General features: G+C 46.1%; 1 protein-coding gene across 5 annotated transcripts in view; it reads right to left on the bottom strand.

The window, feature by feature from the left end:
- MED27 (mediator complex subunit 27) overlaps nucleotides 1-17,115 on the bottom strand; it is a 63,826-nt gene that overhangs the window by 30,804 nt on the left and 15,907 nt on the right. For all 5 annotated transcript variants that reach the window (XR_012828933.1, XM_075695057.1, XM_075695063.1 and 2 more), the window contains exon 4: nucleotides 3,520-3,613. Coding sequence is in view for 4 of the 5 variants with exons in the window: in XM_075695057.1 (XP_075551172.1) it covers nucleotides 3,520-3,613 (94 nt within the window). In the remaining variant the exon portion in view is untranslated. The remainder of the gene's footprint in view (nucleotides 1-3,519; nucleotides 3,614-17,115) is intronic.

Here is a 17,115-nt window from a genome sequence, read left to right as displayed (position 1 = left end):
CTTGTACAGGTAATAAAGAAGAATGTAACTGATTACAATTACTCCACTAAAAATGTACACTTGGCAAATACAGCTCAGTAAAGGTAGTTGAGCAAATAAAAAAATGTTAATGCTCATTTTCCCATTGCTTTCCTTCAATCATGTCAGAATTTCATAAACATGTATAATAAATTAGTCGATCTGGCCTTTTTTGTGTATGTTCCATTATTAGTGACAATCACTCAGACATAACTTTCATAACGTAGCTGTTTTGTGGAGCTTCTATGGGAGGTTTTTGTTTCCACGAAACAACATCTGTGGCACTGACAAGTCCCTGCTAGCAATGCTAGCCTCATGCTTCATGGTTTACATTTTGTCACGAGGCCATGTTGGAACAGTGTTGTTCAAAGTTCTGATTTTGTTCCTCGTAATTTCCTTTACAAGTTTCTGAAGAAATACGAACGAACTGGCTGGTATGTTTAGGTGTCCTCACATATGAGGTTTCTTCGTAGTTCAAACAATGTTCAATTGCCACGCAATAGGTATCTTCCACAGCAGCAGTGTTCACCAAAAAGTCCACATGCTCAAAGCTGTACAGTTGCTGGAGTTTTAAACACATCTTGGTGCAATCTTGTGGCAAGCAACAAAATTCGCTGGTTTGTATGAATTGCAGCTTGGTGCATTGAGTTACACTGTCACTGGGCAGTAGAACCTATCACATATTAAGGTTTCAATTTCACCCCCCATATTTGGGTGCTCGCCAACTGGAGGTGGTATACGTATACTATATTTACTGGAAGTAGCCTGTGTCCCAGGTTATTGAGAGTGTGTGCCCTGCTCTCAGCCTAAGTATGCAGAAGGTGGGAGAAAACAACACTGTCAAGTTTGAAACTGTCACTGGCACTGTTTTTAAACACAAAACTGCCGTGCACAAGAATTTTAAAGTATTTAAGTGAGCTACTGGTGGTTGGTGACGTAGCATAGGCAATTAAGCCCAAGTGCTCATACGGTATTTACTCGTGTAAGACCTACTCTTGTGTAAGACCCGCACCCCTACTTTCGAGATCATAAATTCGAGGGGAAAAAAAGTTAAACCAAAAGTTGGATTTTGAACTTGTGGCCGTCAGTATCAGCTGATCCCATCACTAAATGTTTTAAACTCACTGAAGTATTTTAAATGAATTTCTGGGGTTTTATGTGCCAAAACCACGATTTAATTATGAGGCACACTGTAGTAGGGAACTCCGGATTAATTTTTGACTACCTGGAGCTCTTTCAGCACCCAATGCACAGTACACGGGCGCTTTTGTATTTTGCCCCCATCGAAATGTGGCTGCCAAGGCCGGGATTTGATCCCATGACCTCACGACAACACGAAAGCCACTAAGAAAACCACGGTGCGTTTGCTGAAATATCTGAAGGCGTGGACGGCGCCGAAGACAACTGTCTTTGGGGACATTCCGATGAGACTGGTAAGCTTCAGCGATGATGGAAGCAACATTGAGCCAGGGAGTGATGAAGAATGAAGCGAAACTTGATGTGGCGCCCGAATCTTGAATCAATGCATTTGTAGTGCATGTTTGCATTCTGTTCCATCATTCACAGCATTGTTCATGGTTTTATCAGGCAGTCATGTGCCCAAATCGTGTAAGAGCCGCACCCTGCCAAGATTCCGGAAAAAAAATTCTGTGGGTCTTACACGAGTAACTACGACAAATTGGCATATACTGCCTACACAACATGCTGCCGAGATGGTAATCCAACCAAAATCGGCTGACAGCCAGTTAGAGCTCAGAGTAAATGGAATGTAGATGAAACCTTGTAACTTCAGCCATAACATTACACTGCTGTCAGCAAATGAATGACCCCAAGTCACAGAACACTACACACATTCTATTCTCACTCTAAAAGTGTCGGAATGGCGAAACTGCATCTACAACCTCTCAGGCACTGTACATATATTCAGCACAGCATATTCCTTCCGTCACAGCATACAAAGCATGCAACAAAGCGTTCCATGCCTAAAATTCTCTTCAGAATTCACACCACAGTGCAGCTCAGATGAACAAACATACTGCAGTTATATGCACTCCCTAGCAGGAGCTTGATTTAGTACTACACTACACAAATAAGAACAGCAGGGAGGGCACAGTTGTACCTCCATTTTTGTAGTGCAGCCTGAGCAGCACAACAGACCTATAGCTGTTTACAAATTGTTTGTGTATGATAAGAATATTAATTACAAGTAACATTACGAAGCAGAGTGCATACAAGCTTGATTAAGATATGCATTGTTGAAACTGCAGGGAGGAGCACCTCTGGACACATTACAGTAAAACATCGTTAAACCGTACCCCTTTAAGCAGTAGTTTCGTTTTAAAAGTAGTAAAGTCTAATCCTCGACTCGGCGGCGATTGAACATAATGCGCTTTGTATACGCATAAACCGTACTAGCTTATTTCGTACGTATCGGTTAACACGTAGTATTTCCCCTTTTCATCACGCAAACACGGCAGTGTGTCTGCTCCATAGGGTGGCCCGGCAGAACAACAAGCCTCAGAGAACAGAACAACGGCCTCCAAGCACCCTGTGCGTTTGCGAGTGAAGCCACATCAACATTAACATCATTTCGGCGGCGTGCCATAGAGCGTTGTGGCGTCGTTCATGTGAGGACTCGCTTCGTGCAGAAGCTCGGATAAATAAGACGCCGGATGCTCAGCATAGAAGAAAAATTAGACATTGTTCATGCTATCGAACGTGACACGAAGAAGTCGGCGCTGGCACGCGACAGGGATCTGCCGTTGACTACGGTGTGTGGCATTTGGAATGCGAAGAAGTTGCTCGGTAGTGCTGCTGTGACCGCGAAGGGACATTGGCTACGAGGTTAGACTTTTCGCCATCGTTGCCTCTGTTGCCAAAATGTCGGCTAGCGACAGTGATGAGGACGACACGGAAAGCGACAGCACGGGCGATTCAAGCCCGACAGTGGCAGAAGCTGCGCATTACGTCAGCCTCATGAATGCAATCATTGCGACGAGAACAGCACCCCGCAGTGAAAAAGGTGCCCTGCGACTTCTGCAGCACTACCGCCCGCGTGCATGGAGAACATGCAACGCCAACGAGGAATCTGCCTTGCGAGTGCTTGGCGAGGAGAGGGGGCTGGCTGAAAAGCTGGCTCGTAGCTTCAGTAAGTTTGAGGCCGCTGCCGTCGCTGCTAGGCCGCCGCGGCATCAAACGAAAATAACACTTTTGTCGCGCGAAGTGAATAAATACTGCATGGTTTTTTCCCCTTTCATCACACTCTCTCCGAGTTCCGTTTTTGACAGGTAAACGGTCAATCTCATGCTATTTCGGTTAAACAGTACTACCGTTTAGTACGTACTTTTTACGAGCTCCGGCCAACTACGGTTTAACGAGGTTTCACTGTATACAAAATAGGAAATTAAACTTTTCTAAAGCTTTCGCACAGACGCAGAACACAAAACTCAAGTAAGGCACCAAGAAAATGTGTGAACACTGCCAACTTAATAATATGCTCACCTTTAGCACAGCAGAGTTTCCACACGGCCTCAGAATCTCAATTGACATGTCAACAAATTGCCTTTGTACACTGCTGATAAATGCATCCACATTTCTGCAAGGAACCAGTGAGATACAAGTTGCACTATCACGCATACCATTTCCACATAAAATTTGCATGCTTTTGCTAATTTCCAAGGAAAATAGCTTATGTGACTATTCACTATAAGCACTCCTATGAGCAAGTTACTAGTTTCTTATCGGCCTCAGTATTATTACAGATCATCTTGTGACTATGCGAAGTTTATCACAAGCACCCAGACAGCAATTTATACTATATATAACTAAAAGTTATGCTATATTTATAACCTCAACATTTCAGTCAAATAAGTAAACAAAGCACAATACACCGTCTATTGCAAGAAGCTAAAGGCCAGCAAACCACCGCTGGCAACGACCCAGTGGCTTTACTTTTTCTGTAATAGTCTGTACATGTATTGCGTAACCAACATGGACTCTGCTCGCTGCTCGGCACAGCCAAGCTGCCTCTCTTTCTTTACTGTGCCATAATGATGCAGCCAAGCTCCACAGCAACTCAAAGTTTAAGGTAACCTATGGTGGGCAAAAAGTTCATCTTACCAAGTTATACTTCCAATACCTGTAACATTATTTTAAAATAACTAAGAAATCTTAACTGCATTGGCTAATCACTAGTGCGTAACGTCAAGAAATCTAAAACAATATATGACTCCTTAAAACCAACATAATTGCGCAATCAACACAAACGATGGCAAGCTAGACCGGAAGCCACAGTGATCTCAGAGAAGTTAGTTGTACTAGCACGCAATAGACTGATTTCACCACATTCAGAGCAAATGTGCTGCGGTACTGGCAGCACCACACTGAATGCAGTCCTCGCTACTTTCCCCTGTACCGGGCACGTGACGTATTTGAGAACACAACCTGGAATCACCATAGACATCAACATTCTCATTTTATCTAAGTGCCTAACTTTGTTTTCATCAAACCCTCTGTCACCTATATAGCACTTATTCAGGAGTGTCAGCTTCCAGCCTGACACAAAAGATGAAAGAACACTGTGCTAGTTGCTTTACACGCAGACCACAGCTACTTAAGAGATCGCTACCTTCTTGAATGTTGTAAAATCCTTAATTTTTGGGGTGAGGCTAATTATCACCTGAGACAAAGGTAAAAACTGTATATATACGAATCTAGGCCGATAGTATATTTCAAATAATCTTATACCAAACGCTAGGGTTGGCTTAGATTCGAGGATTTAAAATAAAGTGTGCCAGTTTTTAATTGAAAATGATAAATATGGTGCACAGCTGGCACTATCTAGAAAAGTCATTATCGCAGCCACCACTAGCCGCGCCAGTAGCCAACTAAAGTGCACAAGCAACACTGTCATTTTGATCTGTGCCATGTCAGCATGGTGTTATCGTAATGGCACCAAAACAGGCGATGCCACTATAGTGCCGCTTTCAAACAAAAAGTTGTTCTAGCTGCAGAGGCATCATCAAATGTTCAACCAGGGCGAGACTTCAGCATCAATGACAAAAATGTCCATCGTTGGGAGAGGGGCAATGGGGCATGTTTTTTGCGTGCGCTGCAACAAGGATGGTATATACCGGACCACAGAAAGACAGTGACGAGGCTAGCAGCGATGATGCAGAATGAGCTCGAATATTCAATACATGCTGTTCTCAGTTTGTGAACACTGTCCTTGCTTTTTTATTTGGCCGACATTTCAGGTAAGTTTCTTTCTTTTTTTTTTCCTGGCTTTGGACTTCCGCAAGTAAGCTTAGAACCAGGGTCAGCCTAGATTCGAGTAAATACGGTAAGCGCTGCTAGTAGTCAGGCGCCATTCAGTCGGTCGGTCAAGTTCCTCCAGCAGGCGGAGGCCATGATGAATAAGAAACCTGAAAGGCCAAATATGGCATTGCCAAGCAACGTCGAGTGGCAGAATCAACAGCCAAGCTTTCTGCACAATGTCATTAGCACCACTCCTAAGTAATATGTTCACTTGCTCCCACAGGGCCTGCATGACTCAAGAGTGGCTGGCTGTGAAAATCTGTGTCCCCGTCACCCTCAAGGATAGCATCCCTGGTTCCAAACCAGTGGCGTAGCCAGAAATTTATCTCTGGGGGGTTTCTCCGCCAACAACCACCACTCCTCCCCCTACTTCACCCTCCTCTCTTCTTCTTCTCTCTCTCTCTCTCTGTGTGTGTGTGTGTATGTATATATATATATATATGTGTGTGTGTGTGTGTGTGTGTACGGTGTCCCAGCTAACTTTAGCCAAAGTTTAAAAATACGTGAATGCCACGTATCTGGACATTCTGCCTAATTGGACAATTAGTCTTAAATAATTAATAAACTTCTCAAATGTTATAATTAGATTAAAAGTTTCAATGAGAAAACTGTAGAGTGACATGAAAAACTCCTGATACAGTTTTCTATTGCTCAATACGTGCTACATAAAAGTGTTTTTCCGAGCGTGAAAGAGGCCCGCAATGGCATGCAAAATTGCCGTGCAACTGCACTCTTAAAACAAATGTACACCTTTTGGGGCTTATCTTTCCACACAACAATAATTGCCCTCTGTCTCGTCCACAGTTCCTTTATTTAATGCTGCGAGCCCGGTACTTCGAAGTCACGAACGGCATACGCGTTATCAGCATGACAGAGCATTCTCGACAGCAAAGTAGCGAGCGCAGCGTTTTCAAGGAAGGAAACGCAAGCAAGACAGATGACGATTATTGTTGTCTGGCAAATGTACACCCCAAGGGGTGTACGTCTGTTAAAGAGTGGGGCCGCTCAAGGCACTCGAGGACAGATGTCATCTGTCGGGACAAAAATTTTTCATTGCTAAACCGTGCAGCCACTTCGAATCAAATCATGCTATCATCTTTATACTATTTTTAAAAATGATGATATTAAAGAAAAATTAAATTTCGTTTGCAAATTGATGCATTCATATAATGTGTGTCGATGACATATAGCTGGTACATGACTAGGAAAAACGAACAGTACGAAAAACAGGCCAAACAAAAACAAGACAGCGCACTATCATGTGCCTTCTTTGCAGGCAAGACTTGCTGCAGCCCAGGTTACAGTGGAGATAACTCGTTTTCCAGCAAGATCTTCTAGTGAGTGGTATGGCCGCGGCTACGTACCGAAGCGGGTAGGCACTATATTGAAAGTCACCTATCACTCTATTGCGCTTTTGGGGTTGTGGGCATGCTATATGCAGCCCAGGTTACAGTGGAGATAACTCGTTTTCCAGCAAGATCTTCTAGTGAGTGGTATGGCCGCGGCTACGTACCGAAGCGGGTAGGCACTATATTGAAAGTCACCTATCACTCTATTGCGCTTTTGGGGTTGTGGGCATGCTATATCATACGCCTATAACACGCCTTCTAACATACGCCTATTTGCAGATGACTGTGTTATTTACCGACCCATTAACAATAGCTCAGATATCCCTGTCCTGCAGCGTGACTTACAAACAGTTGAAAAATGGTGTAAGACATGGTTAATGGCATTAAATGTAAATAAAACCTCATTAATATCTTTCAATTGTCGGCATTCTTATGTAGTACCCTCATATCTCTTAAGTAATTCAATAATATCATCTGTCACCTGTTATAAATACTTCGGGCTTATTTTAACGCACAATATTTCAAGGTCCTCTTGCATCGCTAAAATAACTAACGAGGCTAACCGCACCTTAGGCTTTCTCCGGCGGCATCTGAAATTTGCCCCTCCTTCGATAAAAACTCTTGCCTACAAATCTGTGGTAAGGCCCAAACTTGAATATGCATGCTCAGTTTGGGACCCTCATCATACTAATCTTTCTAACATGCTTGAATCTGTCCAAAACCGCGCAGCCCGATTTATCTTCCATGACTATTCTTCATATACTAGTGTCATAGTGCTAAAATCGAATGCGAATCTTCCTAGACTAGAAACGAGACGTCAAGTGTCCAGACTCATTCTATATCACAAGTTTTATCATGCCCTGATTGGTAACAGCGTCATATCACCAGCTCACCGCCATTCATCCCGGACCAATCATTCAAAGTCAGTGTACACATCATCCCATCTTCATTTGTTTTTTCTGTGTACAACGAGAGACTGGAATGATCTGCCTGAAGAAGCAGTGGACCACTCCAGTGTGACTGCGTTCAGGACTGCCATCGAACACATTTTTCTTTGAAGCTGCCCACCCCTCATGTAAAACCCCTCTCCAGAGACATTTGAGGAATAAATAAATAAATAAAATAAATAAATATAATTCTACACGTAAAAATATAGGAATGAACCTTTGCACTAGAACTTCAAGAATATCATATGATGCAAGTTTCGCTCACTCTCGGTGACCTGCTGTCCAACTTGTTTACGTGATGTTTGAAAGTAACTTGCAATCATGGTATTGTAGCCATCATGTGATGCATATTGTTACTTGATTACACTCTGGAATTGATAAGGCAGGCAGTCTGAAGCAGGGCTGTTTCCAGTTTAGAAGCCTTTGTGAAAATTACGGCATTCGCATTTCGCAGTAAAATAAGGGCTGTTGGATACGGATCCTTTTCCTGGCGTCAATCAAGTTCCCCGACCACATTCAATCGCCGTTGCATTCCAATTATGGTGCACCGGGGCACGTCTACCACGTTACCGGACCTGTCAGACAGATTGGCGACCCCCACCTCATGCCGCACGTCGAGCTATTGTCTACCCCCCTCCTTGACTCTTCCCGAAAGTGCAACAGGAGGCTGGCACAGTTCCAGGTAGTTAATCTTGGTCCCGAGCAAAGCTGTTTTGCGGCTCTGGAAGGGCGCTCGAGAACAACCCGTCTCCTCCAGCTGAGCGCTTCTAGGCGAAGAGGAGACACCGGAGGCAAGTCAACCTTCAGACAATGGAGCCCTTGGAGCGTCTCCATTGGGCGAATGTGACGGCACTTGCACGGGCGCCTACCATTGGAGGAAAATGATGACACCTGAGCTGGCTCGACGAGTGGCCGAAAATGATGTGACCCCGAGAGACCGAAGGGGTTAAAAGCAAGAGACAGGGAGAAGAGTTTTTTTTTTTTCGTTCTTGCCACGGGCTGCAGCGTCCGATTTGCTGCCAGATATCGATGACTTTATGACTGTTCATTACTTTGTGTTATTACTGTAAATAATGTAAATAAACCTTCAGTTCTCAAAATCCTCCTCAACGTAGGCCAACTCTTGCATTCAACGGCATGATCTAATAACTGGCGGCAGCAGTACGGATGAACCTTCGTCCAAAGAAGTCCTAAGAAACTGGGAACAGCGAAGAGCCTTCAACCCAGGCAGTCCTGAGGAACCAGGAACAGTGGACCAATGAACCGGATGGCATGGTGCTGCATCCATGAGTGAGCGCGTGGTTCTTTCCTTTTCATTCGCCAGACTTCAAGTTTTGCGTGTTTATTTTGATGGTTGTAGAAATCGGGAATTTCTTGCATATTTTGTGTTTGCACAAATTATTTAAGGAAAACAGTTCTAACCACCAGTCAGGGCAGCTGCCATGGATCTTAGAAGGTTGACGAGGTCAGACTTGTTGTTATTGTGCGACGAGTTCGGAGTTGAGGCAAACGAAAAGATGAACAAGCCAGCTATCCAAATGGCAATTCAAGATGGTGGCAAGGATGATGAAAGCATTAAGATTGCTTGGGAGGTGATACAAGAAACACGGGAGTGTGAGCGTCAACAACGTGAGAGTGAGCGTGAGCAAAAATGGGAAAAGCACGAGAAAGAGATGGTAGAGGTACAGTTTGAACTTCAGAAATCGTGTGCATGGCGGGCAGTGAAGGGGACAACCATGGCAGATCAAGCAAGGTCGAGCCATGTCGGATGGACCAGTGGATGAAACCATACAAGGTTGGAGAGGACATTGCCTTATTCTTGGTTCATTTCGAGAAAACTTGTGAAAGGTGTAATTTCGCTCAGGGCACCTGGTCACAGCGGTTGGTGACTTTGTTGCCTTATGAGGCAGCGAACGTAGTCGCAAGATTAACGGCGAATGACGCGGAAAACTACGGGAAAGTAAAGGCAGCGCTGTTGAGGAGGTACCGAATTTCCCCGGAAGCATTTAGAAAAGCGAGCAAAAAGAGCGGCACGGGCTACTCAGTTTGCGTACGGTTTGAAAACAAACCTTGTTGAGCGGCTTAAGGGTGCCAAAGTCTACGAAAGTAGAGACAAAACTATAGAGTGTATTTGTCTCGAACAATGCTACCGCAGCATTCCACAGTGAGTAAGGTTTTGGGTGCAGGATAGAGATGCCGTGGACATGGTAGATAAGGCGGCTCGGCTAGCTGATAAGTACGTGATGCGACGAAAACTCACTACCGACAACGAGCATTCAAATGGAAGGGATAATCAAAGAAGGTATATCCACCACAAAAAACAGACACAGGTAAAAGCTACCGAGCGGGTTGAGTCAATGAAAAAAACTTGGGAAGGGAACAACAATAAAGGAGCTAGCAGTCCTCCGGAGGAGGGGACAAGGAAGGTTGATACGCGAGAGTTCGAGAAGAGGCGACTGGTCCGATGTTATCAGTGCCAGGTCCTAGGCCACTATGCCTCGGATAGCAATAAAATGCTCGTAGTGCTTTCCTACGTGGGCAGAAGCGACGAAAGCTTGGAGCTTCTCCGTCCATACCTCCAGGAACTACGAATTCTTTCCCTTCTTCCTTCTTTTGTAAATGCCGAGGACTATACAGGGAAGGTAACTTGGATCAAGTCAGTGCTAGAGCAACACAGCGTGTGTCTGCCAATAGCACAAGTGACAATTTCCGGTCCTTTCGGAGAACTAGACAAAGGCAGGCATTTCGAAGGTGCTACCAATGGACTACCCGTATCTCTTTTCAAACCATTCGGAGTGTTTGTTACGGGAGCGCGGTCAGGAGTTCGGAGAAGGAAGGGTGCAGGAATTGACCCGCTCACAAGCACGCCAAATCGCCGCTCAGCTGACCGAGGGCCCCAGCACAGCGGTGGCTGAACGCGAGGAAGTGCATTCCCTAGTAGAACCTTAGACAAAGGAGGAAAAAGAAAAGTGTGACAGCAGAGGTGCCAATTAAAATGATCCCCGTAGAAAACTCGCGTAGCGAAGAAAGGTCATGTGTGGAAGTAAAAGAAAAAATTGGCTGAAGGCTTAGCTTGGTTAAGCCTGGAAGATTGCGAAAGAAATACCCTTGGCAGCGCCTTGGTTCGGCTGATGGTGTGGACATGGTTGCCCTTTGTTAAACTTATGGCTACACATTGTTTTGCTTGGTTTCAGTTCCATACTATTCATAGATGCAGCATCGTCACCATTTGAAGCATCCATGATAGTCCCTTCGGCATTAAGAGCGTCCATGAAACTTGTCTCCGAACTACTGGTTGTCTCCATAGTTTTGCTACCGTTAACACCACTCATTAAACTTGGCCCTGAACTTGTGGATGCACCCGCATCAAGCGATGTTGATCGGCGTGCTCGCCACGCTGCTGCATACGCACATTGTTTAGCTCGCCGTTCTTCTCGTTCTCCTTCTGTTTCTTCAGCATGGCGCCGTCGCTTGGCCGCAGCAGATCGTTCCAGCCTTGCCTTGTACACATCATCCGACATAGCGCAAGGCAGCGTGCCGACCACTGCAAGGAGCCAAGCTGTAGCCCCATTTATCCTCCTAGCGTGACGTCACACCAGCGAGCGCCCTCTCTCGGTAGCGCCGCAGCGGCGGCGTGCAAGGCTTCGCCTCTACCATCGATGCCGCGAGCTGGCTGGGGCCCCGTCTCTCGGTCTGGCGTGACGTCACACCAGCGAGCGCCCTCTCTCGGTAGCGTCGCAGCAGCGGCGCGCAAGGCTTCGCCTCCACCATCGATGCCGCGAGCTGGGGCCCAGTCTCTCGGTCTGGCGTGACGTAAGTCACACGGTCACGTGACGCGCAGCTGTGTAAGGAGGCGCCACGACCACCGATGGGCCGAAAGTGCGAGCAGTATTGCTTTCGCAATAGAAGAGAGCAGCTCTGTACTTTCACCTGCCTCTGGAGGCTTTGACAGGCTTCTCCAGGTGGACAGGGAGTCGCTTAGCGCGGAGCAACAGAGGGACCAGACTCTGACATATTTACACTACAATGCGAAAGAGGGCATAGCTAGGCGCAACATTACCATCCACGAAAAGGGACGACTGCTGTATAGAAACTGCCGAGATCATAGGGGCCGTATGCTCGATCAGTTAATCATTCCGGAGTGGTATCGGGCGGATCTCCTGACTTTGTGTCACGGAAATGGCTGGTCGGGCCATCTAGGAATCAAAGAAACTAAGGAGAGGCTCTTGTTAGAATATTACTGGCCAGGATGCTTTAAGGATGTGGAAAATTATGTAAGGTCCTGTGACACCTGTCAGCGAATTGAGAAGCCGGGAGATAAACGCAAGGCACCTTTAAAGTTGGTTCCCTTAATAACGGAGCCATTCCGTCGGCTGGTGATTGACACAGTCGGCCCTTTGCCGCCGACCTGATCAGGGTGCAAGTACCTTTTAACCATGCTCTGCCCCACGACAAAGTTTCCTGAAGCAATTCCTTTGAAGGAACTGAGCTCCACCGAGATAGTCGACGCTCTGTTGTCCGCGTTTGCGCGAATCGCTTTTCCTACAGAGATTCAGGATGACCAGGGGACGGTATCTACAAGTGCTTTAACCACGACGTTCCTAGAAAGGTGTGGTGTGCAGCTGATACACAGCTCCGTGTACCATCCACAATTAAACAGCATTGAGAAGATGCACTCGGTGCTTATAAGAGTGTTACGTGTATTGTGCCATGAACACAAAGTATATTGGGAGGACTGTTTACCCACAACCCTGTTCACGTTGAGAACGATCTCACATAAGGCAACAGGGTTCACTCCTTCTGAGCTGTTGTACGGTCGGACGATCCGTTCCCACCTCAAAATGTTAAAGAAAATGTGGGAAGGAACAGGTGAAAGCCAGACGGTGGTGAGTTACGTTTTAAAATTGTTGGATCGCTTAAGTGTCTCACGAGAACTGGTTGAAAAAAACCTAAAAGAGGCCCAGGAAACTGTGAAGGCGTACTATGACAGAAATGCGCGTAGGCGAAAATTTAAGGTAGGTGACAGGGTCATAATCCTAAGGCCTTCACAAAAAAAAAAAAACTTGAGGTACAGTGGGACGGACCCGTAAAGGTTACCCAGAAGATATCGGAGACTAACTACACCCTAGAAGTTCCCGGAAAAAGGAATAAAGGAAACATTTACCATTGCAATTTAATGACACCTTATTGTGGAAGGGAAGAGGTTGTGAACATGGTGGTAAACGCGTCTGAAGAAGTAACGGTCGGATTTCCAATTTTAGCGACAATGACAGATGCGGAACGCTCCATAGGACAACCTGAATCTGTCTGTAAACCGACTGGCTCTCGAGGCCGATCAACTAAGCAACCTCCGGAAACTCTTTGAGGAATTTCGCCAATGCTTCAGTAGCCGGCCTGGGAGAACAATGCTCATTACTCATGAGACTGAGTTGACATCAGACGAGCCCGTCTAATCCAAACCATACCAGGTCTCACCTCGTCAGCGAGAAATAATGGAAGTAGAGATCAAACGAATGCTTGAGTTGGGAATCACTGAGCCAGCAGACAGTGATTACACTTCCCCAATGATTCTTGTAGAGGCAAGCAGGAAAGAGCCGCGTCCATGTGTGGACTATAGGAAATTGAATGCGATTACAAGGGACCAACTTCACCATATACCTAACATAGAAGAATGAGTTGAATGGGTGGGCAGAGCCGAGTACATTTAAACAACTGACTTAGTTAGGGGGTACTGGCAGCTGCCCATGTCAGAAAGCTCAAGTCGCTATGCAGCGTTCACTTCCCCACTTGGCACATTTCGACCACTAATGTTAAGTTTCGGGTTTAAGAACGCACCGTTTAGCTTTTCCAAGCTGATGGATATTGTTTCGAAACACCTAAAAGATTACGCGATCCCCCACTTAGATGATGCGGCCATCTTTTCTAACAGCTGGAACGATCACATAGAGCATTTAAGGAATGTGCTGGCACGTCTACGAGACGTGGGTCTCACGGTAAATGCCGAAAAGTGCAACTTCGGGTGTTCGCAAGTTACCTACCTAGGGCATGTCGTAGGACAAGGAACACGGCGGCCCTCCAAACTAAACGTAGGGCCTATCAATAACTTTCCTGAACCGCGAACTAAGACGGATGTCAGAGCCTTTCTGGGGCTTGTCGGATATTACAAGAGGTAAATTCCAAATTTCACACAGGCAGCAAGCCCCTTGACAGACACCCTCCGAAAGGGAGAGCCCGAAAAGGTTCGATGGAATGAGGCCAAAGAAACCGCATTTCAGCACCTGAAAAAGGTTCTGAGCTCAGGACCAGTGCTTCGGACCCCCGATTATTCTACGGAATTTACCATGCAGTGCGACGCTAGTGACAGAGGTTTGGGAGTCGTCCTCAGCCAAGTGGGCAAAGAGGCGGAGGAGAATCCGGTACTGGTATGCTAGCCGAAAATTAACATGCAGAGAGGAGGCGTACAGCGCTTGCGAAAAAGAATGCGCCTGCTTAGTTTGGGCAGTCCAGAAATTATCTTGTTATCTGTACGGAGCGAAATTCACTTTCAAGACCGACCACTGTCCTCTAACCTGGCTCAGACACATGTCCCCTAAGAACAGACGCTTGCTCAGATGGAGTGTAATTCTCCAGGAATATAACTTCACCGTCCGTTACAAAAAGGGCAAGTTAAATAAGAACGTGGATGGTTTGAGCCAGTTGTTTCGGTTAACTGACTTATTACCTTCCCCCCTTTGACTAATGAGGCAGGAAGTGTTATTATGGGCTGGAAGTCGTACTTGTAGCTTCAAAACTTTGCTTATCTATAGCGATACAAGTTTTTTTCAGTAATTGTTTAACTTTCTCCCATTTCTTTTGCAACAACAATATCACTCTGGCCTTGTTGGCATTCGAGGATATGGAAAGCAGTTTATAAAGGTGGTTGGAACTGCTTTATCAAATTTGGGGAAAGAAAAGATCAGGGTTCATTTTTGACGTAGTAATAGCCTGGCGAGTCAGGGGTGAAGAGCCTGTGCTTGCACGTGGTGCAGCGCTATGTTGTTTCGTTTGTTTTATGTACGTTCTCCAGGGCCCGGGATCCCGAAATTCGTCCCACGAGGCTCGTCACCAGTACACTACATGTTCCATCAGCGTTCCTCATGGCCAGCGACTTGAGTTCACCAGCCATTCCGAACTTCCAGGGCGAGGAGTAGCTGGTGGATACGGACCCTTTTCCTGGCATCACTCAAGTTCCCCGACCACATTCAATCGCCATCACATTCCAATTATGGTGCGCCGGAGCGTGTCTACCCGTCAGACTGGTTGGCGACCCCCACCTCACGTGCCGCAGGGGTTAAAACCGAAGGGGTTAAAAGCGAGAGACAGGGAGAAGAGCTTTTTTTTTCATTCTTCTTGACACGGGCCGCATCCACGCCGGCAGATTTGTTGCCGGCCGTCGATGACTTTATGACTGTTCATTACTTTGTGTTATTACTGTAAATAATGTAAATCAACCTTCAGTTCTCAATATCCTCCTCAACGTCAGCCAACTCCAGCACTCAACGGCAAGATCTAAAAGGGCCAGTAGCTCCCAGAGATTTGAAAGTGTTGTGTCTCCTGACACCCGTCTATTCTGAATATTGCTGAGACATTTAGTTAAGATGGGCTCTCCACAGCAAGCAGCACATGTTACAACGGGGTAGGTGAGCACCAGCTAGGCAACTGGCCACGGCCAGCGCAGCGCCTCCTAGAATTTGCCATGGCCGTCTGGTGTTGAATGATTGAGCAGTGACTAGACGCTCTCCCTATGTCTATAATTATCCGCCAACTTCAGTCTTGACGCCTTTTTACGCATACACCTCCCCCACCTCCTCGTATCCATCACCCCACTCTCCTTCTTAAAATTATTTTCTGTTAGTCAGTTGTAATCTTCAACATTCACAGGGTTGTTGAACGGCGCGGCGGCCCCTAACATTCCTATATTTGTTTCTGCGCGGACTTCAAGGCCATTCACCTACCTGCCCTCCTACCTGTTTGTTGTGGTGGTTTCTTAGCTTCCCTGCCTCCATACCCCCGTCCTTAATATATTTTGCCATGTGCAAATCAACGTTTTTTAAGTCTTCCTTTCTTGTACCATTTTTGCCCCGTTTTCATCCTTATCAACATGTACAAACTAGCCTAACAGCAAGCTCTTCTTAAGTTTATTAACATAATGAAAGTTAGAGACAAGGGAAAGAAAAAGAAGATAAGAAAGGAGTGGGGGAGCTTATTACGTGTTTCCTACACAAGCAAGTCGCAATACTTTCAGAACACCTTTTTTCTATGCAGTGTGATCGACAATTCAGTCAAGTACCAGAAATTATAAGCTCTTCGATGACACAAAGGCCTGGTGGCAACGATGCCCCCAAGTTTTATGCACACGCTTGTCCCATCTTTATCTGTGTGTGTAATCTTTAGTACTGATTCCCCCCTCAGCAGTTGTGATCAGCAACATGATCCAGAATGAGGTAGAGGCATGCCATGAGTGGAGTCGCAATGTTCTATGCATGGGAGAAGGTATCGCCCCCGTGACACCTCCCCCCCCCCCCCTTCCCCACTTGGACCACCACTAGCCCTCATCTTGCTTTCACATTCAAGCTGTCCCTTTCCTCTATGTCGCTCTTTTCGAGCCCACCTCCTGAAATTTTCTGTTCCGTGGGAAACAGGGGAAGGGAGGGGGGATTCGTCAAAAAATTTCGGAGGAGGGGAGGGGGGGGGGGTTCAAGCTGCTAGTTAGTCTCCCTCTCTGTAACACTGCCCACAAACAGCAGCGTAGCAGGTTTGTGTTTGGAACATTGGCATAGCCAGGAGGGAAGGGTTTGAGGGGGGGAGGGGGGTTGAACCCCCCCTGGCTATGCCAATGTTCAGACTAAAAAAAGTTTGCTTAATTAATTACAAATGCAAGCTGAAAAATACTTAATCCTGTGCATGAGGTATGGGAAAAGGCTTAGCAATCAGGTGGCATTTACATTCAAGCAGTATCAGTGTGCCTATAAGGGTGCTGTGAAAGGTACTGTGCAATACATGCAGTAATTGCCATTGAATACTTACTGGTCATTATAATGCTGTTTGTTCTGCCTAATCCTCTTGTGCTGCCTTATCCTTTGGTGTCTGCAATTCCACTGTACTATTTGTAGTGTTGTCGAAAAGGCTGATTTTGTGACAAGTTTCACTACACTGCCACTGCCATACGGCATACTGGTAGTGAGTGTAGTGCTTAGCAGGCTGAAGAGTAACTATGGCTAAAACCTTCTTAACCCTTGCAAACAAAATGCAAAGGAATTGAGAATAAAAAGATTTTGTTTGCAACATTGACATAGCCAGGGAAGGAGGGTATAAGAGGTCGAACCCCCCTCCCCTCCTCCCCCTGGCTACGCCAATGTTCCAAACACAAACCTGCTACAATGCTGCATGTGGGCAGTGTTACAGAGAGGGAGACTAACTAGCAGCCACACAATGTTAAAAGCTCA

The sequence above is a fragment of the Dermacentor variabilis genome, chromosome 1 (genome assembly GCF_050947875.1).
Source record: "Dermacentor variabilis isolate Ectoservices chromosome 1, ASM5094787v1, whole genome shotgun sequence".
Lineage (NCBI taxonomy): Eukaryota > Metazoa > Arthropoda > Arachnida > Ixodida > Ixodidae > Dermacentor > Dermacentor variabilis.
The sequence above is the reverse complement of the archived record's forward strand: the minus strand, read 5'-3'. Positions and strand labels throughout refer to the sequence as shown.